The 26,892-nt window shown below is 47.3% G+C and overlaps 1 protein-coding gene across 4 annotated transcripts; it reads right to left on the reverse strand.

Annotated features, from left to right (window-relative positions):
* Positions 1 to 1,949: 1,949 nt before the first annotated feature.
* On the reverse strand, positions 1,950 to 26,892 carry Trpv1 (transient receptor potential cation channel subfamily V member 1). 4 transcript variants are annotated; one of them, XM_087191389.1, is made up of 16 exons: positions 26,212 to 26,892; positions 22,719 to 23,021; positions 21,844 to 22,010; positions 21,618 to 21,770; positions 20,971 to 21,111; positions 20,527 to 20,825; positions 19,536 to 19,715; positions 16,195 to 16,353; positions 14,811 to 14,906; positions 13,397 to 13,467; positions 11,974 to 12,139; positions 11,512 to 11,578; positions 9,027 to 9,343; positions 7,994 to 8,121; positions 7,402 to 7,517; positions 1,950 to 5,677 (listed from the first exon to the last, which is right to left on the reverse strand). In XM_087191389.1, the coding sequence occupies exons 2-16, from the start codon at positions 23,006 to 23,008 to the stop codon at positions 5,505 to 5,507; spliced, it is 2,523 nt and encodes an 840-aa protein (XP_087047515.1). In that variant the 5' UTR covers positions 23,009 to 23,021; positions 26,212 to 26,892; the 3' UTR covers positions 1,950 to 5,504.

The raw sequence follows: 26,892 nt of genomic DNA on the forward strand, positions 1-26,892 counted from the left end.
AGAACCCACATGAAAGTAGGGCCTCAGGGGAGACCAGAACAGGCAAGAACCATAACCCATCAGGCAAGTGATAGGGCCCAACCAAGGAGGGATGGGCCTCCACTGAAGAGGGGGTAATGGGTTGAAGGCAGACAGAGCAGAAAGAGAGCAGGGAAGAGAGAGGTAGCTACAGGAGGAAAGCCACATCAGCAGAGTCTCAGGTCAGAGACCCTGGCATGTTCCATGTGTGGTGACATTACTGGGGCAACACGTGAACTCCACAGGGTGCTCAGACCTGGGGCTTCAGAGTGAGGTACAGCTGGCTGAGTGGCCCCAAGCCACTGGGTCAACCCTGATGCTTAGTCACACAGGGCTGGGTTTGCCAAGACTCACAGACACATGGCCTGTGGCCTAGCAGGATGCTGTCACCACTGAGATCAGGCAGGGAACTGACCCAGCCTGAATGAACCAGTGTCTCTGGTGCTCTTGGGGTTCTCAAAGCACAGTCACAGGAGTAGGGGGCCCAGAAGTTCCACCTCTTTGTATTAAGATTGTAGCCCTTACAGAATCCTACATGGCCTGTGTAGTCTTGACAGCCACATGGATGATCTTTAAGGCTCATTCCCAGAGCCCCCAACACCTGAAGCTTGGAGGAATTAACAAGTGCCCTCCTCTACCAGGCCCCGGGTTCCTTGTAGCGACCATGAGCCAGGCTGTGTTAACCCTTCCTCAGTGACTCAAATTCTCAGGGACAGTGAGTAGAACACATATCAGCCCCAGAAAGGTCCTTCCAGATTGGTTGTGTAAGTGGAGGAAATGGGGCCAGGACCTGGAATGGGGGTGCAGTGGGAGAGTGAAAGGTCAGCCTCTGGGTATTCCTACCCCAGCCCTGCCCCTGCCCCAGAGGCTAGACATCTGCCAAGATATCCTGTCTGCCCCCATCCTGCCCAGACCCCTGTAGCAGGGTCTGTCTACAGAGGCAGTCTTCCAGCCTGTCACGGAACACCCTCAGAAGACATAGCAGGAAGCTAGAAGCAGACCCTCCCAGCTCCCTGCACCATCCAAGTCCCACAGGCATCAGGCCCAGGCACCAAGCCTACAGGGTTTACCACCATGGGGCAGGGGTTCTCTGTGAAGTGGGTGCAGGCAGGCAAGGGCCAACACTTTCCTACACACTTGGTGCCGTGAAGAAGGAGCCAGGAGCCAGGAAGAACTCCACTGCCTGCCTCGAACCCGAGCAGACTGACCCTGTCATGTCTTGCCCACATCTTCCAGTGGGAACAAGTGTGTAGTGCCTTAGTCAAGCTTCACCTCATGCCCTTCCCAGAAGAGGCCTGGTCCAAGGAGGAGGACCATCTTCTTCCATCTTCTGACCTTGGAGAAAGGCAGCCATGGCAGTCAGTGGGAGAATAAATGAGCACGGTAAAAACAATCCAGATTAGCAGCTGTCATTGAGTTCTTTGTGCACTCTGTACCTTGGTCTAGCCCTTCCATTCACTCATTTAAGCCCCACAGTAACCTTGCAAACTGGGCTGTACCCATCTCACGGGTGAGGAAAGTGAGGCTTGGGAGAAATTATTTTCCCAAGGTCATATGGCCAGAAGAGGGCGAGGCTGTCTGACACTAAGGTCAGTGATGCGTGACTGCTGGTGGGAAGCATTGACTGGGGCTTCCTCTGTGTATGTGCTCTTTGGGACTGGCTTTGAAGATGAATGCTAAGCCTTGGCACTGGCCACCCTGAGGTCCCTGGTCAGCAGCATGGCAGGACACCTTCATTCGTGGACTAGGAGACCTGAGCAGCAGTCCCATCAGGGGTTCTGGATGTGGCTCATCCTGCTTCCAGGTGATCGAGGAAGGACTTGGAGACAGAGACAAAGAAACAGCGACAGACTAGAAAAATTGCTAAGAGAGTAGATTTTAATGTTCTCGCCACACACACCAAAAAATGATGAGCAGATGAGATGATACATATCTTAAATAGCTGTCTTAGCCTTTCCACAACATACATATATATCAAAATATCATGTTATGCACCATAATGTATGCAAATTATATTTGCCAATACTCGATGGTAGAGCATATACTTAGCATGCATGAGGCGCTGGGATCAATCCCCAGCACCAAAAAGTACACACAAATACATAAATAAATAGTTTGAAAAACATAAATATATGTCAACAATAACAACGTGTAAAACATTTTGTTTTCTTTTATTCCCTTCTTTACCATTTTGCCTTATGGGAGGATTAGAAAAGAAAAGGTACAGAAAAGTACAAAAGAACATGGCCATAACAAAAATATAATATCCTAAAATGTAAATGCATATTAAATATTGGTCAATACAGCTAAGTTTAAGTGGAAACATTAAAGAAAAAGAGATACAGAAAAAAGAGTAAGACTACTTACTTCACACTTTATTAGAGTGGTCAAAGTTCTGATATTAAATGCTGATGAGGATGTGAAACTAGAATTCTCATCACTACTGGTAGAAATGTAAGATGTTTGAAATAGTTTGTAAGCCTATTGTGAGATTTCTTACAAAACTAAGATACTCTCACCAAATAATCCAACAATCACACTCCTTGGGACTTACTTAAAGGATCTGAAAACTTATATTGACACTAAAACCTATGCATGGATGTTTAACAGCAGCTTTACTCGTAATTTTTGTTTGTTTGTTTTTGTTTTTTGGTACTGGGGATCAAACTCGGGAGCTTGCACTTATGCAGCAGGGGCCGGAACCACTGAGCTAAATCCCCGGCCCCTGCTTTACTCATAATTGCCAAAACTGAAGCCAAGATGACCTTCAGTAGTTGAGTGGATACAAAAACTGTGGTAAATCCAGATAATGGAATATTATTCAGTGCCAAAAAGAAATGAAGACATGAAGGAAACTTGAGTGCATAATACTAATTGAAAGAAGCCAATTCCCAAAGGCTGCTTATTGTGTAATTTCAAGTACATGGCACTCTGGGAAAGGTGAAAAACTGTGGTGGCAGTAAAAAGATGAGTGATTACCAAAAGCTAGGCAGAGAAGGATGAATTAGTAGAGCACAGAGGATTTTTAGGGCAGTAAAACTATTCTGTGTGATACTATAATTCTGGATACCATATTTATATATTTGTCAAAACCCATAGAATGTACATTACCAAGAGTGAATGCTAACAGACTTCGGGTGATAAGGATATGTCAGTGTAGGTTCACTTATCTTAATAAAAGTACCACTCTGGAGCAGGATATCAAAAGTAGAGAAAGCTGTGCATGTGTGGGGATCAATTTTGTTTTGAACATAAAACTGGTCTAAAAATAGTTTATTGATTTAAAAAGAAAAGAAAGGAGAAAATGAGCCAGATGCAAGTATTTCTTTCTTTAAGCCACCTCAAGTTTACACAAAAGGTTTTGATCATTCAGAGGAACAGCCAAGGATTCTTTCCAGCTCTGCATGCGTTCAAAAGCTGATCCAATTTGCAGAAATTTGCAGATATGTGACACCCACACATTTTCTAAGAAAGGCCTCCAAGTAAAGCATGAAGTCCAGGCTCAGAACAGGTGGCAAGCCTTCCTGTCTCCCTTCTAACCTGGCGATAGGCTGGCATGCCCAGGTGGCCCGGCACTGCATTTAAGACTGGGCCTTTGGAGTCAGACTCCCTGGGGTCAGACCCAGGCCACGCTGTTTATTGCCTGTGTAACCTTACTAATTGTCGGAGCCTCAATTTTCTTATCTATAAAATAAAGCTAATAATAGCTCCTGCATGAGCTGTTAAGAGGCATAAAGGATAATGTACATCAAGCACTTTCATCAACACACTCCGCACATCCTCATGGTCTGTATTCCTCCTCCACACTCACCAGCCATGTGGTCTGCATGTACCTCACTGCACACACAGGCACCTCTTGCACCAGCCCTCAGACTCCTCTGTCAGGCCTCATTTGTGAGGCACATGTGTTGCTGGGGAACATGAAGGAGGGGTCTCAGCATTTCCTCCAGATTTACCTCTCATGCTAGGGCCTAAGCCCCGGGCCACAGCTAAAGTTACCCTTCCTTTCATGAACATGTGGCCAACAGTTTCACAATTAAGCAGCTCATACCACAATCTGCAGACATTAACACAGCCCCCCCCCGCCCCCGCCATGTCTGGGACAGATCTCTCCTGGATTGTTTAAGTTCTATTCCATAAAGAAAAGGCCAACAAACCTTTCGGCAAAAAGGCCAGATCATAAATACTTTAGGCTTTGCAAACTATTTGGTCTCTACTGCAACCACTCCACTATGAATTGAAGCATGAAAGCAGGCTAACAAGTGGCTGAGGCTGTGTTCCAGTGAAAGTTATTTTACAAAAATAGATGACAGGGTGGCTGTGGTCCGTGGACTATAGTTTGCTGATTATGGTAGGTATATTTCTGAGGGAGTGTCCTCACCTGTGGGTAATAACTAAAGAACAACCAGAGCCATCCAGATATAAAGGGTAGTACAAGCACACACTCATGTACACACTCCCAGATGCGTAAAAAGAAGGCACAGTGCCAACTAGCCAAGCCAGCCCAATGACTGCCACAAAGTTCACAATTGTTATGATATATATATGTATATATATACATATATTTATTTATTTGGAGAATGACAAGCTGAGGCGGGTGGAAGCACTTAGCACTGCAGGAGAACAAGACTTTCATCACAACAAATAAAAGTTCGCTGAAAATTCCTCTCCATGTCCTTTGAAGTGTGGTCCTGTACTTTTATCTGACCGGTAATAGAGCTGCATTTTGGGGACTTCAGTATTTCATGCCAAAGGACAAAGTCATTTTTGAGAAAACCTCATTCTGCCAGAGCTGGGAATGGGACCGGCCTCTTCCAACTCCTCTGGGGAGCAAATGACAAACGCCCCCAAGACCACTCTTGGTAGGTGAGATATTAACACAATACAGAAAGGAAGAGCCTCAGCATTTAACATCAAAGGAAATACTGTGTTCTCAAAGGTATTTTCCTGGGGTTCATTTACTTGTACTCCCAGAAATATAAAAATCAAAGAGATGGTACATACCTATAACCCCAGAAACCCAGGAGACTGAGGCAGGAGGATCACTAGTTCAAGGTCAGCCTGGGCTATATAATGAGTTCAAGTCCAGCCTGTACTACACAGCAAGACCATGTCTCCAAAGAAAAAGAAAAGAAAAAAAAGGAAAGGAAAGAAAAGGAAAACAAGGAGCTAATGTATATCCAAGTGAAGATTTACCATTCATACTGTTTAATGAAGTCAGTAAAAAGTACAAAGGCAGATTATTTTTTGTTTGAAAATTCACCTGGGGACAGTGATGGTTGGATACAGATCTCTTCACATGGACCCAACCACACCTCACATGGCATGTCCAGGGCAGTCTTAGGGCTGTGCCTAGGCTGGCACAGAGCAGGTCAGGCTGCAGAGAGGGCACTGGTGTTCTCTGAACAGCTTCCCAATGGTAGTCTGGCGTCCAAAAGTCCAAAGGTCCAAAGGTCCAGCATGGAGAGCACCCCACATGGGACCCCTCACTTCTCCCCTGGAGCCACGGAATCCTTAAAGACCTCAGCATCCTCTGGCTTAAGAGACCCTGAGAAGTGCTTCAGATGAACTTCATCAGGGTGACTGGAATGCCTATCTCGAGTACTTGCATCCCTTAAAAGGGGAACCAGGGCAAAGTTCTTCCAGTTTCTCCCTGAAACTGAAGAGCAAAACATAATTACTACACTGAATGCAGCAAAACAAGTCTTCAGATACAAAGAGACCCAGGAATGGAATTTCCTGGGGCTCCTGGTTGGTACAATTTCCTCTTTCCTCAGCTGATCAAGGAAACTCCTCCACTCAAGTTACACCCTCAATTCCTCTCCCTCTGCCCCACCCTGACTTGCTCATACCTCATGAGACTCCATTGCTCACCTCTCTCCCCTGCATTTCCTCCCTTCCCAAGTGGGAAAGCAAGGAGATGATCACACAAGCAACCCTAGGTACTGCCTCATGAGTGGCCCCACAGTGGGTCAGCTCTATGGTGAGGAACACCAGTCAAAAAATTAGGATTTGGAGTCCAAGCCCCATCGGGGCATAGCAGATGGGGAATGATGCCAAGAGAAGCATGGTGACACTAGACCTCAAATGAGGCCCTCAGGTGTGTCCTGAAATCCCAGGGAGCTCCTGAGGAAGACTCAGTTGTCACCCCATAGCCACCTCCACCCTCTGACAACCTCAGAGGAATGACAGCCAAGAGGACAAGCTGTGTATGTTCTTCCATTTGCCAGAGCCCCAGTCAGCCAAGTTCTCTGGTTGGCCACCTTGGATCCAATCTATCCAGAAAACCAGCCTAAACACATACCTCCTGGCCTAGAGCTATGATCCAGTGCCCTCTGCTGGTATTCAACCCTGGCCATATCTCACAGGCATCAGAAGTGCTGGAGGCTGGTCCCTTGTGACTGTTCCACCTGAATTCTCCAGGCCTTGCAGGCTGATGCTACCCCTATTAGCACTGGCCTGTCCCCCAACCCCAAGCTGATACCAAGCTGAAGGAGGGTCCCTTGCAGAATCTGGGCATAGATGCAGGAGGTTCCATGGGAAGACAGATCAGGTACCCATCAGGATACCATCTAATGGCTGGTTGGGTGGTGGGAACATTAAGCCTCAGGGATTGTTTGGTCTAGCCCCAGGTCCAGAGCCCTTAAAGGAAGAGAAATGGGATTCCCAGTGCTATTCCCCACAGTTCTGATGCCAAGGCCCCTTCCACACACTCCCCCAGCTCCTCTACTGACTACTTTCCTTCCCTGGCCTTTCCCTCTTGCATTCCCTCACTCCCTCCTATCACACATACTGTGGGGAAAGGTCCTTGTTGTCTGAATTATCTGGCTATTCATTACTGGAGTTTCTACTGTTACAAAGTTGGGTAGAGATGTACAATCCTCAAGAAATAATCCTTAATCCTAAGAGTGAAATAAGGGGACCTCTGCTGTTCCCTAGTCCTACTCCAATTAACATTAATGTGTCTATCCCTGTGACTGGGTCAGTGTCTTTATTAATATCACAGTGAAAGTGCAATGTAAATGGCTATGACTGCTCACATGGGGCAAGAGGAATAGGGCTGAGGAAGCAGGGCAGCTTCCCAAGCTGGCATTCCAAGGGTTGGATGTGGCCTGAGCTGCTTCCTTTAGGCACTGAGGACAGTGCCTGCACCAGGGGTGCTGGCCCAGCTGCCCTGCAGGGCCCTGCTAAATGCTCCACTGAGTGGGCATGTGTGAGGCCACACAGAGTGTTTGCAAATGAGTGTGCATAGATGGCTGGCATTTGGGGCTGTTACAGAACCCAGGTCCTGTGGAGGGAGGAGGTGAAGAAGGCCTGCAAGAAGTGAGAGACCCACAAGCCAAAGAGCCCCCTCTGTGCTGCAACCCTGCCCTTCCCTCTTACCTCGGCCTGACCTCAGGGAGAAGCTCAGTGTGCGCTTGACACCCTCACAGTTGCCGGGGTCCTCATTGATGATGCCCACGTTGGTGTTCCAGGTAGTCCAGTTCACCTCATCCACCCTGCAGATGAGGGAACAAGGGGTCATGGAGCTGGGCACCAAAGGCCACATCCAGCTTCCAGTCTGGAATGCTCACAGATCCAGATGGAAACCACCTATCTGGTGGGGAAAGCAGATAAGACCTGTTTTTTGGACACCACTTTTCCCTGCCCACACCATGTGTGGCAGGGACTCTAAATATTGGATTCCTGGCTCTGACCCAGCTCATTAGGTGGTCCCTTCTGGACATCTCATGTTGCCCAATATTTCTGTCTGGGCCCTACTTTTTGAGACTAAGGTGAGTCTCCTATGCCCACAGCTGAGCCCTGGGTTGGCCCGTGTTCCTACAGCTGGCCTTAGGGGAGTCCCCTAAGTTCATGACTGGCTTCAAAAGGTCCTGAGGCAGCCTCTGTACGCACAACTGACTCCAGAAGGGTGCCCCATGCCCACAGCTGCGTCCCAGAGTCCCACCAGACCTAACTCCTGTTTAAGCCTTACCTGAAGCACCAGCGGTAGTCATCCTTGCCATCAGGGGTGTACCCCACCTGCAGCAGCTTGCCTGAGCGGAAGGCCTTCCTCATGCACTTCAGGAAGCTCTTCTCTGTGTCCAGGATGGTGATGGCTCTCTGAGGAAGAGCACATAGAGTAGAAGGGCAGAGAGTTCATCCAGGGGCTACTGGCGCTTGCTTCTAGGATCAGCCTCTCCAAGGTGTCTCCCAGCCCCTGAAGCCTCCACACTGGACCTCCAGGGCCTTCTACACTGCGTGGGTTTCCACAGCCTGCCAGGTGCACACTCCACAGAGGGAGCTCAGCCTGTGCAGCCCAGATCTGTCTGGACCCTCACAAAGGGACAATATAAGGTACTAGGTATGAGCAGGGCCTCAGGAGTAAGATTGCCCAGCATGTGTCCTGGCTCTGCTACCTCCCAGCTGGATGTCCCATAACATAGACACCTAATGTCATTTTGTCTCAGTGCTTTCATTCAAACACGGCTAGTAACAGAGCACTAACAGAGGATCACAGGAAGATTAAATGGGATCAGGTAAGCAAAACACCTGGACCAGGACCTATTATGGAGTAAGTGCTACTTAATAAGAGTGATATTTTCACTGTAGGAGTTAAGAGAGGCAGGTGGGGACCACGTGACTCAGAAAAGGAATTCTCAGGACCTCATCTTCTGTTACCTGTACCCCCAAGTCTGACCTCTGGTGCTCACCCAAGACCATTGTCCTCTGCTGTGGACATCACATGGGCTGAGGCCTCTGCCTCCCTCTCTTCAGGACTGTCCAGCCCACAGCCAAACACAGCATCTATGAACACCAGCTAAGCTGCTGTGACTCTGTGCAGACCATGCTCAACAGGGAAAGATGCTGGAAAGGAGCCCACTGAGGAAGGTGCTTCTGCTCAATCCCAGACTGGTTGGAATTTCTTCCCCCTCCCCAAGTCCTGTAGGGCTCAGGCGCTCAGCTTGGTAACGCGGAAGACAGAGTACCAACGCCCTCCAGGCCACCCACCCCACTGGCCCACTCACCTGCAGTTTCCAGATGTTCTTGCTCTCTTGCGCAATCTTATTGACAGTCTCCCCCATGAGAGCAATGAGCATGTTGAGCAGGAGAATATAAGTGAGAATCACATAGGCCAGTAACAGGATGATGAAGACGGCCTTGAAGTCATAGTTCTCAGTGAACTCCAGGTCACCCATGCCGATGGTGAACTTGAACAGCTCCAGACACGTGGAGTACAGGCTATTGTAGGAGTTGCTGCTTGTCCTGCAGCTAGGTCCCCGCCACCGGTGTGACTCTATCGGCAAGGAGTCATTCTTCCCATCCTCAATCAGTGTCACTACCGCTACAGGCCATAGAAAGGGAGGGTGCAACTAGATGGAAGCCAATGCCCCAGGCTCCCTGACACATACCCTTCACCCCAGGATGGGTCTATATCAGGGATGCTGCTCAGCCACAAAGCACTTTTGTGTGATGTGGGGTTTTTTTTTGGGGGGGGGGAACCAGGGATCGAACTCGGGTCCTTGAGCTTGTGCAGCAGGCAACAAAACCACTGAGCTAAATCCCCGGCCCTTGTGTGATGTTTTCTAAAGCAGCCCTTCTTCCAGACTGTTGAAAATTTGTCAAAATTTACCACTTAGTTGTAACAATACCTTTGTTGTTATATGCTAGAAAAATATGTAGCATAAAAATACAATGTATCTGTACAATGTCAATACACCTTCATGCAATGTACAGCCTTCTTAACCTTATATGTGGGCCCTGGCTTCACACCCACTTTGTCAGCCACACATCCTGTCTGTGTCCCTGAGAGGTCTACTCCAGAATCAAGGGTATCAAGCAGCTCAGAGGAGAGTCGCCTCTTCCCGCCTTCTGTGCTCTTTGGAAGTTTAGTCCAGAGCCTGAGAGCTTCTGTAACAGTTGTGCACCATGGCTACTGCATGTCCATACCCACTAATCCCCCTGGCCTAATCCTTTCCTGTGGTGATTGATGTCCAGGGACTTCATATCCAGGTGTCAGAGCCCACTCCTATCAGGTGCCACTTAGTCACAGCTGCCCATCCCTCCAGACATAAATCCCAAAGTGCAGGGTGCAAAAGGAGAAGAATGCCACCACGTGAACTCTGTACCTGTAGGACTCAATGAGGATCAAAGCAGAGTCACATACAAAAAAAAAAATAATGTAGACATGTCAAAAGGACACAGGAGCCAGCCTGAAGGGGTTCCCAATGACTAAACCTCAGATAATTTGAGCATCAAACTAAATGATAGTAAGGATTATAACTCAGTAAACAAAGTGAGACTCCATGAAGAAAAAAAGAATCCATGAGGCCATTCTAGTGTACAAGAGATAAAAACTTCAGTGAATAAATGTAGAAGGAGTGATGGAGTAAGAATATTGTTGCTCAGCGATAATATTCAAACAAATTTTAGTGATTTAGGTTAGAATAATCAATGGAAGTTAAAACTAGTGGGTGGAAGTCTGATGGGAAACAGGATATTTACATAATCTCTAAACATTTTTCCCAAATCACTTGTCAGTTACAAAGGGAAAGTAGTTACAATAGAAAATCTAGCACATTCACCAAAAACAAGTAATCAAATTCACTTCAGCAGATGTGGGACAATAATCATGCAACTCCAGACAATGCACTGTTGAAGATGTGCATCACTTCCTTGATATTCTGGCCCAAAAATTCTAGACTCCACCCAGAGGACACATCAGACATATCTAAATGGACAAGAGACACTGGACAAAACAACTGGCTTTACTCCTTAAAAATACTAAAATCAGAAAGACCTGTTCAAGGTGAAAGGAAACCAAGGAGGCATGAAAGATCGTAGAGCTCATGATCCAGGATGTTCATTTTTCATAGAAGAACATTGTTAGGACAACTGGTGAAAATAGGAATAGGAATATAGATTAGCTAATAGTAAGCACCAGTGTTACTTTTTTGATTTTGATAATTACACTGTGTTTGGGTAAGGAAATGTTCTTGTTTTTAGGAAATATACACTGAAGTATTTAGTGGTAAAAGGGTGATCATGCAACTCACTCCCCAGAAGTAAATTTTTTAAGTGTGAGGTGTGTGTGTGTGTGTGCACGTGTGCACATGTGTATGTGCATATGCAATTGTGCATAAGGGAGACACAGTTATTTTAAAATGTAGCAAAATTGAGGGATCTGGGTAAGGAGAATAGAAGTTATTTGTACTACTCTTGAAAATTTCCTGTAAGTCAGAAAAAAATGTCAAAAATTTTTAAAGGGGGTAAAATGAGCCAAAATGCTGGTATAATACAGGAAAGCACCACTTTCTGTCTTAAAAATCACTGAAAATATTTTACAAATCACATTTCCTAGTTCTTGGGTTCATTTTAGTTTGTTCTTTGTCCATTCACTCTGTCACCTGCAGGCATGCATCTATCTCCCCCACCCAGCCTTCAGCAAAGTCCTCAGGTGGCCAGAGTGAGCAGCAGCCTTCCCTTCCTACCAGCTCCAACCATGCCCATTACCTGTGGAAAATCCAAACAAGAAAACGAGGTAGACAAACATGAATCGACACAGGTCTCTCAGGATCATCTGCAAGAGAAAGCAGGTTTATCACAGACACTTCTGCGCCCTGGGAGGAGCAAAGGAGGGGCTAGGATTGCATTAGCCTGATGTCAAATGAGAGAACAGGCAGGAGGGGTAGGTGTGATGGTTCTCAGCTCAGGTGTCATGAAGGACTCACCTACACCTCTCCCTGTGGCCTTTGATCTGGTCAGGAGAGAGGGGTCTGGGATGCAGAGTCAGGCTTCAGGGGATTCCCACATATGGCTCAAGGCCAGATCACTTGAATCTTAAGGAATGGGATAGCAGCTAAATTTTGCTTCCCCAGATGATACAGAGAAGCTGGACAGTCTGTAGGACAGTGTCTCCCACCCATGAGGCCAACAGGGCTCTGTGAAAAACCTACTTGGGCACAGTGCACCCACCTTTTCAATCATGACGGCATAGATGCCCATCTGCTGGAAGCCTCGGGTGTAGTAGAGCATGTTGGTCCAGCCCAAGGCCAGGGAGAACACCATGGAAGCCACATACTCCTTGCGGTGGCTGAAGTACAGCACCACGGACACCAGCATGAACAGCGATTGCACAAAGCTGGGGTGGGGAGACAGGAAACTCTCTGGGCATATGAGAGGCCTAGCAAGCCCGTGAACAAAAGGCCCAGGTCTGCTTGTATCTGAAGATAGACTTCAGGCCACTGTAGGAGCTCAGGCTGGGCTGCTCCGCTTCCTGTACCCCACACATTCTCAGAGGAAGCAATAGCGACCCTCTCAAGGGCCAAAAGCTGGTTGAGGGTGCAAAATCTTATGTCTCAAGCACAAGCATAAATATAGTACAGATGTTCCTTGACTTACGATGGGGATGCATCCTGAAGAACCCATCATAAATTGAAAATATTGTAAGTCAAAACTTCATTGAATACGCTTAACCAACTGAACACACTAGCTTAGCAACACAGCACACTATAGTGTCAGCTGTTTCCCCTTGTGATGGTAGGGTGACTGGGACCAGTGGCTCCCTGACTGCCCAGTATCATGAAAGAGGATTATATGGTATACAGCTAGCCCAGGAAAAGATACTCTATACGTACATGTAACATTTTGATTTTATCAAAGCTATTCACACACATAGGTAAAAATTTAGAGTACAAAAAGCTCATAACCAAACATGGAAGTTTCTTGTCCAACCCTCCTTATTCTCTCAAATTCTCCTTCCTTAGGCATTTTCCATTCTTTTAGTTCTTTCTTCTGACATTTATACATACATTAGATGGTTCTTAATTAGGAACAATTCCAGAATGTACAAGCGGGGACACACAGTTCCCTCACACCAAGTGGGGAGCCTTTGGGAATTTCTGCAACATTTTTGATTGCCTGGAACATGGAAGAAGAGCTACCAGTACCTAGTAGGTAGAGAACAGTGATGTGGCTAAATATTTCACAATGCACAACCCAGCCTCTCCCCTACACAACTGAGAATTATTCAGTCCAAACTGTCAATGCAGCCAAGGTTAAAGAATCCTCCTTTAAAGATGAAATTTCTTCAAGCCAAGAACCATGTCTGTTTCATCAATGGCTGGAAAAAGTGGACAAGGGTGCATCTAACTCAGACAATAGGTCCTTTGAGCCCACGACAGTTGTCAACTCCAGCACTTATCTGGCATAGGGTAGATGACCTTTTGTATTCACCCATCCAATAAATATCTCTTGAGTACCTTTTATGATTGCTTCAACATGTTTACTAAACCCTACTATGTGCCAGGCCCAGTTCAAGTGAGAGAATGAGTGAAAAATGACTATTGTCACCTCGGGACTGGGGCAAAAGAGACAGAAGAATCAAAGTGTCACTTACAAAAGTATCTCACTGTAGCTGTCCACAAATAAGGTCTTCATGGTTGGCCGCCTCTGCAGGAAATATTGAATCTACAGATAAACAGAGCAAGTTCCCAGGAAATATTACATGTGGTTAAATGGTGACCACCCAAGGTGCCTCCTAAATGTCAGCATGATGAAACACCAGAATGTGTTAAAGCAAAGATTAGCAACAGTGGAACCGTGTGGATAATGAGATGATGTTGTGTGATAAGAGATTTTTTTCCAATCTAGGGCAGAGTTACAACTATACCCAGAGGGAAATTCAACTTTACCCAGAAGTTAAGTTCAAGAAGAAAAAAAAAAAAATCACCAAAATGTCATCAATTGCTGTAATTTAATGGTGGGATTGGGAAATTTTTTTCTTCTAATTAATGCTTTTTTGCATTTTCTGCCAATAATTATTACAATAAATTCTTTTATCCAGCCTCCACTGAACTAACTCAACAGATTAACTACTGGCACTAGGATGTCCCCTCCAGACACCCAGATATTTTTTACCACTACCATAGGTTAATACTCTGTTTGCCAAGAGTGGCCCTTGCTGCTGTGGCTTTACTTTATTATAATGCAAACTATGACTGTGAAAACAAGACAGTTGTTTCTGTGAAGACCAAGTCCAATGATTTGTAAAAGACTCCATAAAAGTGAGTGACAAAGAGAGAGAGAGAGACAGAGAGAGAGAGAGAGAGAGAGAGAGAGAGAGAAAGCAAGAGAAAAGAAAAATTAGATGTAACTTAGCCCCCCAAAAGATTGGAGGTTAAAAATCATAATGATCTCAAATTCTGCATTCAGAGCTCTTTGTATCATCTAAGTTCTTATTTCTCTTTAAAGAAGCTGAAACTAGAAATCATAAAACACACATTCATTATAGGTTTGGTTTTTGCAAGGAAGGTAATGTAAAATTCCAAACGGCCTTTCCACATTCAACGAAAAGACCAGTGTTAGATAAGAAGAATCCCCAAGGGATACACACGCATACATTTTCAGTTAAAATAAAATAGTTCCATTTTACTTGTAGATTTCCTTCATTGTCCTGAGTTTTAATGGTCTGTTGGGTGAGTTAAACTATTAAACTACCAGTTATGATCCTACCATTTAAGAAGGTTCCACTCCAGGCTTGTAACTAAATAAAAATATGGTGAGAGGATCACAGTGGAGAGCCCTGGCTAACTTCAAGGTTGTACTGCTCTGGGCTCATGGGGCACACTGGGCAGTCCCCCCACCCCCAGCCATGAACACTGAATGACTCTCGGCTTCCCCTGTATATTTCTCACAAACTCAAATGGGGCCATTATGTTTCTGATACATAAAAGTGAGTGATCAAGGAGTGATTTCTATTAGCTTTTGTTTTGGTGATAATGGAAACTGACAGCATGGGAAGGAAAGCTTACCCCTCGGAAAAAAAAGTAGACTCCTCCTGTTACAGACAGAATCTCTCCTGTGACTCGGAAATAGTCTTCAACTGTGTTTTTCAGCTTATAGGGAGGCTGTGAGATGCAGAGAAGTTGGTGACTCCACTCATTCATTCATTCACTCATTCATTTATTCAACATTCACCTGGTGCCAAGCCCTATAATAAAGACCCAGCCCCTGCCTCAGAGGCACAGCCTCCGCTAAGAAAGAGACACACATTATTATGATGACAACACATTAAAGGCAACACATTATTATGATGACACATGCAAGGAGGACCTAGTTTCCCCAAAGTGGCAGCCTCCGCATGCCAATGGAAATCAAGAGCCCCTAACTAGGGAAATTTAGTTTTTAAACCAAACTGAGCATGGTGGCACACACCAGTAATCCCAGCTGAGAGGCTGAGGCAGGAGGATCACAAGTTCAAACCCTGCCTAAGCAACTTAGCAACTAAAAGAGATCCTGACTCAAAAATAAAAATAAATAAATAATAAATAATTGGGCGTGTAGCTCAGTGTTAAGGCCCCTGGTTCAATCCCCTGTACAATAAAGACAGAACCAACAGCAAGGCATCCTGGATATAAAGGCAGAAAATGAAGTGCCCTGAGTACTTAACAAGAGGACTCAATCCAGAAACTCCATGGAGCCCATCACTTTGGATAGAAGGAAAACTCTTATCTTAAGCTGATTTTATGGTGGGCCCAGGGCCTGGCACAGAAGAAGCACTCAAAAGTGTAGGCCCAGGAAATGAATTATGAGCAACTGAGTGAACAAAGCAGAGCAGGCAAGCTGGGTAGGAACTCGATAGGGTCTTATGCCATGCCATGACCCTACAAACATCCAGCCCAGAGCAAGCTGCCCTAATTCCTGCATTCTTTCTGAGTGCACCCGCTCCTGAAAGCAGGGACCTGAGTGATCACATACTCAGCCTCCCTGGACCACAAAGCTAAAGAAGAGGGGCCAAGGGGCTGAGGATTTAGCTCAGTGGTTCCACCGCCTGCCTCGCAAACGCAAGGACCGGAGTTCGATCCCCGGTACTGGAAAAATAAACAGAAAAAAAAGAGGGGCCAGTGGCACCACCACCTGCCTTGCAAGTGCAGGGTCCTGAGTTCAATCCCCAGTACCGCAAAAAAAAAGAAGAGGGGGAGGGGGCTGAATTAGGAAAGGAGTTGGGTTTTCCAGTTAGCCTGAAAGAGAGCCCAGTGAAATAAGGACCTCTTAACAACCCCTCAATCTCTCCAGGAAGCCAAAAAGGAGCCCAGGGCAACATGTGGGCCTGAAGCCTGGGGATCTTATGGGAACATCCACACCACTCCCCATACCCAGCATCCTGGCTGCCAAGGCCCAAGTCTCTGGCCGTACCAAGCCATCCACTGGCCTGTAGTAGGCGGCCGTGGTGAAGATGATCATATACAAGCAGTAGATGAAGAAGTTGAAGTAGAAGATGCGCTTGACGAATCTGTCCCACTTGTCCTGTAGAAGTCGGTTCAAAGGCTCCACCAGGAGCATGTCATGGCGATTCTGAAAGAGCAAACAGAAGCAAGCTCACTCCTAGCCAGGAGCTGCCTTGTACCCCTATTCCAGCACCTGGTGCTCCTTACATTCATGTCACCTGCTCAGGCCTGGCATGATCACACCTCAGCCTGCGAAGCAGCTGAGTATCACCAGATGTCTGAACCAGCAGGCAGACAGGGCCTTGGGGTGATCCCAGTTGTGTTTGGCTCACTGAGTAAACCATCCTCTTGGGCTGTGTTGCGTGGGTACAATGGATAGAGGTAAAACTGAACAAGCCCTAAATGCTCACTTAAGGGCCCATGGCATTGCCCAACATCCTATCCCCATTTATATCTAATAACTCATTCCCAAGAGCCATCATCCTTATCATTCCCATCACAACCAGAAGAAGCTGGCTAAAGTAGAACCAGCCAGGAGGCTGCTTTGGAGGTGGGGCAGGAAGGAGCCTCTGGGTCACATTTCTAGCCATTGATCAGGCTGGGGTGGCAATTACATATGCATGATAGATGAGCGGACCTGGGCAGTCTTTACTGTAGTAAGAGGCCTGGTACCCAGGAATTGTATTATAAATAGGCTCTGGGGCAAAAGTCTCACATCCGAAGACTTTGTTAAGGTTCAAGTGTCCCTAGGACAGATGAGATAAAATAAGCTCATCCTAGCCTCTCTCTGGCCATCAAGTCCAAGCCCCACCCAAACTTTAAATATCTTTGGGGACTAGAAGCTCCCTAGTCCTTCAAGAAGCCTATGAAGGGGGCCGGGGATTTAGCTCAGTGGTTTCGTCGCCTGCTGCGCAAGCACAAGGACCTGAGTTCGATCCCCGATACCAAAAAAAAAAAAGAAGAAGCCTATGAAGAAGCCTGTAGAAAAGAGCCATTCTTTGGAATAAAGTTGGTTTTCTCTACTTTCCATCAGTAGTCCCAGGACAACCCCACACTCCTGACCCGTAAGAGCCTTTGGAGACACGAAGCTGTCAGTAGAGGCCCCAGAGCCTTCTCTTCTCCACGTCAAACATCTTGGTCCTTTCGGAGGCCATTTACTATCCAGACCACCACTCTAGGAACTCTTGTATCTGGGACTCTGAGTCAGAAGCTAGATTCAGCCTACAGTCCAGGTGGGGACCAACAGGGCTGGACAGGTCAGGCTTTGCTCTCCCTTGACCCTTCCCATACAAGGTGATTGAAAAATATAGTGAATGTTTGATTTTTTAAATTTATTACATTAAAAGACACATTGCCATCAGTCACTCTCACTTTGAACACACATCATTCTTGACACTTGCTGAAGTAGTTCTGAGTGTCCTCTTCTGTGAGTGTCTTTCGTTGCGCTGTTACAGCTGCCATGATATGCTGAATCAATTCAAAACATTTATCTTTCATGGTCATTTTGACTTTGGGTAAGAGCCAGAAGTCACGCAGTGCCAGATCTGGTGAATAAAGTGGATGAGGACACACTGCAACATTTTTGAAAGCCTGCCTTTCCGTTGGATGGTACTCAGCCACATCTCGCACTGTATTTTTTTATCATACCTCATAAAGACACTCATGAAAGAGAACTTCCGAAGACCTTCACAAAGTGGCAAGAATGATGAGATAGTGTGTTTGAAGTGATGGGCAATGTTTTGAGGCGGGTTAGTGTCAATGTATCTTTTACTATATTTTTAAAAATTTAAATATGAACTGAATATTTTGATTGCATCTCTTAAAAGTAATCTCCGACTTGAAAAAAACACTGCAGCAGGTCCTTTTTGTCAGTCCCACAGACTCCACCCACCAAGTTGGTTTTAGGAGCTTGGAGTGTCACTTCAGTGGTTTCGCCACCTGCTGCACAAGCACAAGGACCTGAGTTCGATCCCTGGTACCAAAAAAAAAGAGAAAGAAAGAAAGACAGGACAAGAGAGGTGACATCTGAAAGCAAATGGGAACTGCATTGACTTTTCAATAAATGGCACTGAGACTTGCATTGAGAATCATTCAAAATTAAATCTAGATAAAGCACCAAACATAAAATACCTATAAAAGAGGTAAAAGAAAATATAGAAGGATATGTGTTTAATCTTAAAGTGGAAAAGGCCTTCCTCACTATCACAGAAGCTATGTATGAAAAGGGCTAATCAGTTTGACACTATCAAAATGAAAACCTTTTGTAAGTAAAATGATGCCATAAATGAAGTAAAAAGGCAAGAGCCAGACTGGGAGAAAATAAAATATTTGCAACATGTGTAATAGAGAAAGGATCTGTTCATTCTGTAACAAGAGCATTTACAAACCATAAGGAGACAAACTGTGCAGAAGAAGAAATGGCAAAGGACAATGAATAGGAAATTCACCAAAGAAGTATCAAAGGTCAGTAACAATATAAAAATGCTCTACCTCACAGTAATCCAAAAAATGAGAGTTAAGACATTAACGAGGTAGTATTTGGGGTAAATGGATTTAAATTAGCTTCTAAAAATTTGATAATGTCCAGACTTGACAGAGATACAGGCATCTGTGCATCCACTGGTGATGGTCATGTAGACAGACTCAGTAGCTATTAAAATATTAAATGACTATTCTTTTAGATTTGGCAGTTCTAGGTATCTTTCATTGAACAATTCTCAAACCCATGCCAAGTGGCCTTCAGCACTGTGGTGGCAAAAAACTTCAAATACCTTGAGTGTCCTATAGACATTTACTCCTCATCTCTACTATGGAATATGATGCAGCAATTTTTTAAATGAGATGGACCCATATGTACTAATCTAAAAACCACAAGATGTGCCATTAAGTGAAAAGATCACTTGTCCTATATTATGTGTAGTATGATTCCCAATTATGTAAACAAAATGCAACTACATATTTTATATGATATAAAAGGAGGGTCATTTTTTTCTATGTACTTTGAACTATTTCCATTTTATGGGATGATAATTATCTGTTGTTTATGTACTTAAAGAAAACATTCAAGGGCCGGGGATTTAGCTCAGTGGTTCCACCGCCTGCCTCGCAAGCACAAGGACCCAAGTTTGATCCCCGGTACCAAAAAAAAAAGAAAACATTCAATGGGAATGAAGAAAGTGAGGTTGCAGGTCCTGGGCCCCCTGGCCGTAAGTTTTCACTAGTAAGAAACCAGGGAAAGCTGGGGTGAGAGTAAGGGTGGGCATTTAGACCTGGTATCCTCCCCGCCTGGGGACAGCTCTGGCCACTCACAGGGGTCTCACTGCTGCTATAGGCGATCACCTCCAGCACCGAGTTCTTCTCACAAGTGTCGATGCAGGACAGGTCATAGAGTGAGGAGTGCACAGGCCCATAGGCCCACTCTGTGAACTTCCTGGAGAGGTGCCTGCACTCAGGTTCCGGGATCTCCCTCTGCAGAATATAGGCCAAGACCTGCAGTGGTGCAAGAGCTCATCAGAAGTCAGCTGGGGGCCCAGCCAAAGACTGCATCTACATGCAGGCCACCATCTCTGCTTAGAGAACAACTCTGCTTCCTGGCCCAGCAGAGACCCTACCCGAGCTTCTGGCAAGCCTCCACCTGCTCCTGATCACCAACAAGATCCACTGCCTGCTGCCTCCAACTCCAACAGCTACAGGCCCAATGTACCTGAGCCCCTAACTCTAGCATCCACCACTGAAGGGCAGCCTTGGTCCATTCTAGAAAATCTCAAGCCAAAAGGAAATAAACAAAGAAAATCCAAGGAATGAAACTACGGTCATAAAGTCAGGTTCCTAAAGAGGCCCAGATAAGCAGGGACAACTTCCAGAATCTCTGGCACTGAGGAACCCTTTCCAGTCCATTTCCCAGGAATCCCAACCTCACCATCAGCCTTCTATGGCCCAACATCGCCGGCAGACCCCTGAATGGGCTTGGACCTGGCCTACCTCAAACTATCTCCTTAAGGGAAACTCCCTGTCATTCAAAATTCTTGCTCACCAGAAAGCCTCTTTTTCTATCTCACCCTGAGTTTCCCCTACCCCATCCATCCCCAGTTCCCTGCACGCACCACTACCCAGGGTCTTCTTGGTGACACTGAGAGCTGGAAATCAGAAATGGCTGTGTCTGCCCTGTCAGGTTCTGCTCGGCAGCTCACGATTCCTCTGATTACTCATTTGGGAAATGAGAGTCCTGTACCTGCCATCCTCTCCCATACCACCCTCACCACATGGAGCCCCCAGCTCAGGGACAAGGCTCCTCCCCTACCCCAATCTTCCCACTGCTGGCAGCCAGAGCCAGTGGTGTGAACCCTTTCTTGTTGGTGATTTCCTCCAACTTCAGTGTAGGGTAGAGTTTGGCTCCCAGGATGAGAATATCGTTGTACATGCTTGTCACAAACTTAGTGTTGTCAGCTGTGTTGTCGGCCACCTCCACCAGGGCATGCAGCACTGTGTTGCCCACCGAGTCCCTGGCACTGATGTCTGCTGGTTGCCAGGAGTTCTGCAGCAAGAACTTCACGATGGCCAGCTGGTTAGTGCACGCAGCCAGGGAGAGGGGCAGCTCACCTGCAGCCAACACAGGGCCATGGTAGGCCCTGGAATGAGACTGAAGGTCCTTGAACCACAGGACCTCCAACTCCCTCTATCTATGCTCCAAACCTCCCCTTAACAAAAGTCAAAATGCCAAGTGTCTGCCATGTGATCTCCCTACCAAAGTAGAAGCCGGGCCGCCCTTTGGTTTTCTTAAAGAAGTCCCCATTGGCTGCAGCCTGGACATCTGCTCCATTCTCTACCAGGAGGGTCACCAATGCCATGTTCCGTCTCTCGATGGCTATGTGCAGTGCAGTCTGGCCTATGGAGGATGCTCACTGTTGGTTTTGTGATCACAGCCCTGCAGGGTACCCAGACAGTTACACCCAGGCAAGGGCCCTGGCTGGCAGCAGCTGCTGCTAGAGGAGAAACTGAAGAGAAGATGCCTGAATTGCCCCTCCCACTATAGGAGACCAGGCCAGGATCCCTAGGAAGCCCAAGGAGGTCCCAAGACAGAAGTAGAGGTTCCTGGCAACAAGAAATATCAGACTTCAAGGGAGAGGAGTCAAAACTACCCAGGGGCAAGGAAAGGTAGCAGAAAGAGGCCAGAGGTGGCCAGAGACAGGGACCACCAAATCAGCAGGGAGGAGGCAGGGACCCCAGGGCCCAGGAAGGAGATGTAGATGCAGAAGGCAGGGATCAGAACCCAGCATAGTGTCTGGGAGGGAGTAAGAAGCTTAGAGAAATAAGGAAGCCCCAGACCCCTGAACCTTTGGGTTTCGGGCACATCCATGGACAGAGTCAGGCTGAGCCTGCCACCCTCCTCACCCTTGTAGTAGCTGTCCGTGTAGCTGGCATTGACAAACTCCCTCAGGCTGTCTGTCTCCTGGGCAATGTCCAGGAGCAGAGAGATGGTGTCATTCTGCCCATTGTGCAGGTTGAGCATGGCTTTCAGCAGGCAGGTCTTGCCTGTCTCAGGGTCTGAAGGGCAGAGGGAGAGTGAGAGCCCAGCCAGAGCAGTCCCCCCACCCAGAAAGCCAGTCCTTGTGGGCACCTTTGAACTCAGTGTCAGTGAGGCGTTTCTTGCTCTTCTTCAGGAAGGGCAGCAGGCTGTCCAGTTCCTGGCAGTTGTTCTGAGCGACAGCATCAAAGATGCTCCTCCGATCATAGAGCTTGAGTGGCTTTTCAGCACTGGCAGGGATGGAGTCCTGGGACAGCTGCCTAGGGACCAGACAATACCTTCACCTCATGCCCTGGTCTCCCCTCAGCCCTGAGGCCGTAGGGGCTTGTCAAGGGAACACAACTAAATTCAAGATTATTCAAAAGGGAAGAACAAGGCCACCCCTCTGTTTGATAACCCTCCAGGAAGCCAATGTAACCATGAGCCCACATGTCTCCATTCCATTCCCATTCCATCTTTGGCACTATCTAGAATGTCCTCGATACTGCTTCCTCTTGCATCCAGCCCACTTGCCTCTCTGCTCAGGCTCAGGAGGCAGGCACCCGGAGGGGCTAAAGATAGGAATTTACACGGCCCCTGCTCAATGCAAGGCATCCTCACACTGCTCCAGAAGTCAGCCAGCCAGGGTGCCCTCAAGGAGTCTGGAGGGCTGATGGCTCTTCCTGGAGCTATTTTGTCCTCCCTGTCTAAAAGCTCCTGGCCTTAAACTTGACATCTAAGTGTTTGAGGCTGGTGAGCATTCCAGAGCTGGACACCTAGTAATCAGCTGGCAGCTGGGATCACCATATGTACCAAGTCAGTAACCATGTGTCCTGTGAGTCTTCTGAGTGCAGATGCTGGACCAGACCACCTCAGAAGACTCCCCAGCACCCCAGCTCTGGGACCTTTTGCCCAGAAGTGGGATTACCTTGCAGAGTCTCCACCAGCAGAGCAAGTGGACTCTGGCAAGGAGGGAACTTCAGTCTTACCTGGCACAGGTGGGACCGTCCCCAGGCCTTGGACTGATGACCACAGAGCTGACTGTGATGGTCGGGCAGGAAACTGGTTCTCCTTCCTCGTAAGAGCAATCCATAGGTGACAACTCCTCCGAGTCACCTTTCCCAAAGAGCCGGGTACGGCTCTTGCTCACAGAGAAAATATGGGGCTTGGCTGGAGGTGTCTTGGAGTTAGCATCTGTATCTGGGGGGTCCAGGCTGGAGTCCTCCTCTTGGGGTGGGTGCTCAGACTCCCTTGAGTCTATACTCGCCCATTTCTTCATCTTTGCAGATCCTCTGTAACCCAATATAGTACCTATTGGCAGTCACAGAGCTAGCTTGAGCACTATACATACTTAACCCTACCTGCATTTCTTGTCAAGACCCCTGTGAAGCAGGACACCCCAAAAGTCCAACCAGTGCTAACCCCCACCCGCTCCCTGATACCCTGGGCTGCCCCATCTAAGAGGCCTTTGCTTCCATGTAGCCTCCACTGTGGTACTTTTTCCTCCTTCTCTCCTTGCCTAAACCCCACCCCCTCTCAGATGCCACCTCTCTTTGGGATGGACCACTGGTACAGCCACCTCCACAAAGCACCCCAAATCCTTATACCAGTTATGTCCCCTCCCTCCTCCAGAGTGGCCCAGCCTATTGTCCATCCATCCCTCATGGCCTTCCTCACACAGTCTGCCATGTGATCTAACAATTTCTATTGTCACTGCTTTTTCTCCCCCATGCCCTGTGATCTCCTCCTGGGCAGGGACCTTGACTGACCCATCTTTATTGAAAAAAAACTGTTTTGGTGTTGATGGAAGAGATGAGAGAGATCAGACATAGACCTTCCTCATTCTCATTTCTGTAGTTAGTTAGGGAAATTAATGCTCCAATAGCAACTGCATTTTGGAAAACAACCACTAAGGGAGTTAAGAGGCCTCTCAAGTCCTATTTTCAAGGGAAAGTTCAGGCAGTGAAAACCCAGAGCACATGGCCAGGATATGAACAGAGCAGGTAGCTGACCACCCCCCCCAACCCCCGCCTGTTCCCCCTGTTAGTCTGCTCTCAGGATGACCTGAGTCAGTCTCCAATTCACCCATCTGGTGAACCCCCTGCAGCAGGGAGTGTTCCCAACCACAGAAAGTCCCACTCCCCCATCTGTTCATTTCATCACTTAGCACCCATCTGCTGAGTCCTTCTAGGAGCCTAGCACAGTGCTGGGGGCTCAGAGAGGGGTTCTGGCTGGGCCAGAGGAACCAAGGAGGGATCGGGGTGCTGAAGGGGGCTCCACGGAGGAAGGGACACATGAGCTGGACCTGAAAGGGGAGCAGATCAGGCTGAAGCTGGAGGAGAGGGTGGTACTCTGGATCAGCTGGTGAAGAGAAAGTCAGAGGGACTGCAGGACAGGTGGCAGATTAGAACCTAATGGCTGGAGGCTTTGAAGGCCAAGAAATAATGTAGGCACAATTGCATGAACAGTAGGAAGCCAGGAGTGATTTCAGAAGCCTGGAGACCAAGAGCTACAGTGTGCCTTCAGAAGATAGATTACTGTCAAAAATTGTTCAGTCTAGGGATTTGTCAGTATGTATGTATGTATGTATGTATGTATGTATTTATTTATTTAGAACCCAGAGCCACTGAACTCTCCTGTGCCTTTTAAATGATGACAGCTCACATGTCCCTTCTTCCATGGAGCCTGGATATGATCTGTAGCTACCTAGCTCCAGAACATCTCCAGTTCTCCCACCTCTCTGGAAGGCTCAGGACTCTTTCTAAAGACCACACACTGGGCCTGGAGGCTGAGCAGACCAGACATTCCCACCCCTGAGGCCAGGCATAAGCTCCAGACCTGCAGCATCCTCCTCCTCAAATGAGCATCCTAAGGATCTCACAACCCCCAAAACAAAGTATCAATAAGACCCAGGCTCATATCCCATACCTGCATCTCCCTGAAATGTCTATGTTCCCCCACCTCAAGCAAGACTAGCTACAAAAGCAAGAATAAACTGATGACAAGCAGCTCCAATATCCCAACAAGAGAGTACTTATTAGTAGAAGCCTCCATGAACCTTTTAGTGACACTCTTTGCCTCTTTCTCTAACTGGTCCCAATCTAACCAAACCCAATAAACAGGAGTCAGCTCAAAAGTTACCTCCTTTCAGTCGATCAACAAACCCCAAATCAGCACTGCACACTCTGCACCCAATTCTCTATTGGAAACCAATCTTTTCCCAGGACTGAGGGCAGGATAGGTACTGAGGAGCCGTCTGCTATAAGATGGGCAGGAAAATGGGGACAGGATAGTCTGTCACTGCCAGGCCTGGGGTGTGACCTGTGTATGGGCCCCACAGTGATGCACCTGTCACAGCACAGTGACTTGGAGTGATGGAGGGAATTTCCTACCATGTTTTAGGCAGACACATGTTGGTTGTCTGATGGAGATGAGGATTCACAAATTAATCAAGATGTTCTAAAGCATGGTTCTGAAAACCTGACCCTGCCCACCAATACCTGGTTTGACCTCCTGGTTCTATCTCACCTCCACAGCTCAATGAGACACTGCCCACCACCTTGGAAGACTCCCTTCCTTCTCCCCAGCCCAGGTGAGATGTGCCCAGTATAGTTCTCCTGCCTCTGTGTCTGAAGCAGGCATCCACGCAGGATCTTGGGAGCACCTCCCTCTTGCTGCCTGTGACTTTCAGAGAAGCTAGAACAATGCTGGTCCGAGACCCAGCCCCCTTATTCTCATCCCCACATCTGACTTGAGCATCTCCCCAGAAGGGACAAGATCTGAGGACCAGGAGTGAAGAATAGAGAGGCTCTGACAAGAACAAAGAGATGAGAGCCAGAAGGAGAAGCCAGGACTACTTCCACCCAGCCCTCCATCCACTGAACAGAGCCTAAGGGCGATGCATTGAAATCCACCAGCCACAAACCTCTGGCTTCAGCAGCAGCTGCAGCCTGCTCACCTCTTTGCAGGAGCAAATGTAACAAGTGTTGATAATAACAACCACCACTATCATTTACCAATTGTTTATGATTAGCCACACTAAGTGCACGTCAATTTCAATTTCACTTCAGGGGACTTTCAGTTCTGAAGCCTCCTACTACCTCACAGTAGCTGCCTATCCTCTTTCTTTTCCATTTTTTCTCCCCAAATAAACCGTCTTATGTTAAACTAAAAAAAAAAAAAAAAACACTTCAGTCTCACAACAACACACCATTACTATCCTTAGTTTTCAGATGAGATTACTGAGGCTCTGAGCCTAGTTAAACTTCCCATAATTACACAACTGGAAGTGACAGGTCCCAGCTTGTGATCACTCACAATGCCATCCTAAATGCTAACATATGCACTGGCCAACAGACAACTAAAGGGACTCACCAGCTAGATGCAGGCACACCTGAGACCCGATGGGTGCCTGGGAACTCCAAGGTGGTGGCTACTTGAAGGGTGAGCTGGGCTGGTGTGGAAGAAGAGTGGTTTACCTACCTCTGAGAGGGTCCTTGCCCCTCCCGGCCACGCTGCAGGGGTGGGCTGTGGGTACACGCTGGCACTCAAGGAAACATTTCCAGCAAGGGTAGCAGCTGCTGTTGCCACAGCTCTGATTCCCAGAGGACCCCAAAGCTTTTCCCATCATTTTTGCCCTTTTTCAGAAACCACTTAGCCACTGCCCCTCCTCCAGCCATGCCAGGGCTGAAATGCACTTAGCCACATGCAGCCCAGACCAGTCTGAGGAGTGACCTCAGCTCCCAGAGAAGGAAGGTGCTGTTCAGCCTTCCAAATACACCTCTTCTGCACTTCATGGCCTGCCAAGCAGCTCCCCAAATGCACTGCTACAACCAGAGATGTAAAACCAGCATCCTGGAGCTCCCCTGTTTTCAAAATGAAAAAGGAATGGGACCATCATGCTCACCCATTGCACAATCCTGGCCTGGCCTTTAGGGACCTGTCTTGAGACAGTGAGAAAATTTGGCCCAGCCCCTGCCTCTTATTTCCTGTGTACCCAAATGTAGGGTGGAGATCAGGGTTGGGGAGAGAGAGCTTCTAAATGTGCCAGGTCCTAGTCTTTCTCATTTGGGGTTTCTCAGTGAATGACAGAACACTAAAAACTGTGAGCATCTACTTCCTCCCTTCCCTTCATGCCACCCTAAATGCACACCAGACAAATTC

This window comes from Heterocephalus glaber, unplaced genomic scaffold (genome assembly GCF_053883595.1).
Source record: "Heterocephalus glaber isolate CG9 unplaced genomic scaffold, H.glaber_assembly_v1.0 deba00001564, whole genome shotgun sequence".
NCBI classification, from domain to species: domain Eukaryota; kingdom Metazoa; phylum Chordata; class Mammalia; order Rodentia; family Bathyergidae; genus Heterocephalus; species Heterocephalus glaber.

What these genes read in the sequence shown, in the direction of transcription:
- Trpv1 (XM_087191389.1), bottom strand. Translation starts at nt 23,008, where the DNA reads ATGAAGAAATGGGCGAGTATAGACTCAAGGGAGTCTGAGCACCCACCC. An exon ending in TCTACTTTTTTTTCCGAGGG is followed by an intron (nt 13,468 to 14,810) that starts GTAAGCTTTCCT and finishes GTTTATCTGTAG; the next exon opens with ATTCAATATTTCCTGCAGAG. An exon ending in AGCTACAGTGAGATACTTTT is followed by an intron (nt 12,140 to 13,396) that starts GTAAGTGACACT and finishes TCCCCACCCCAG; the next exon opens with CTTTGTGCAATCGCTGTTCA.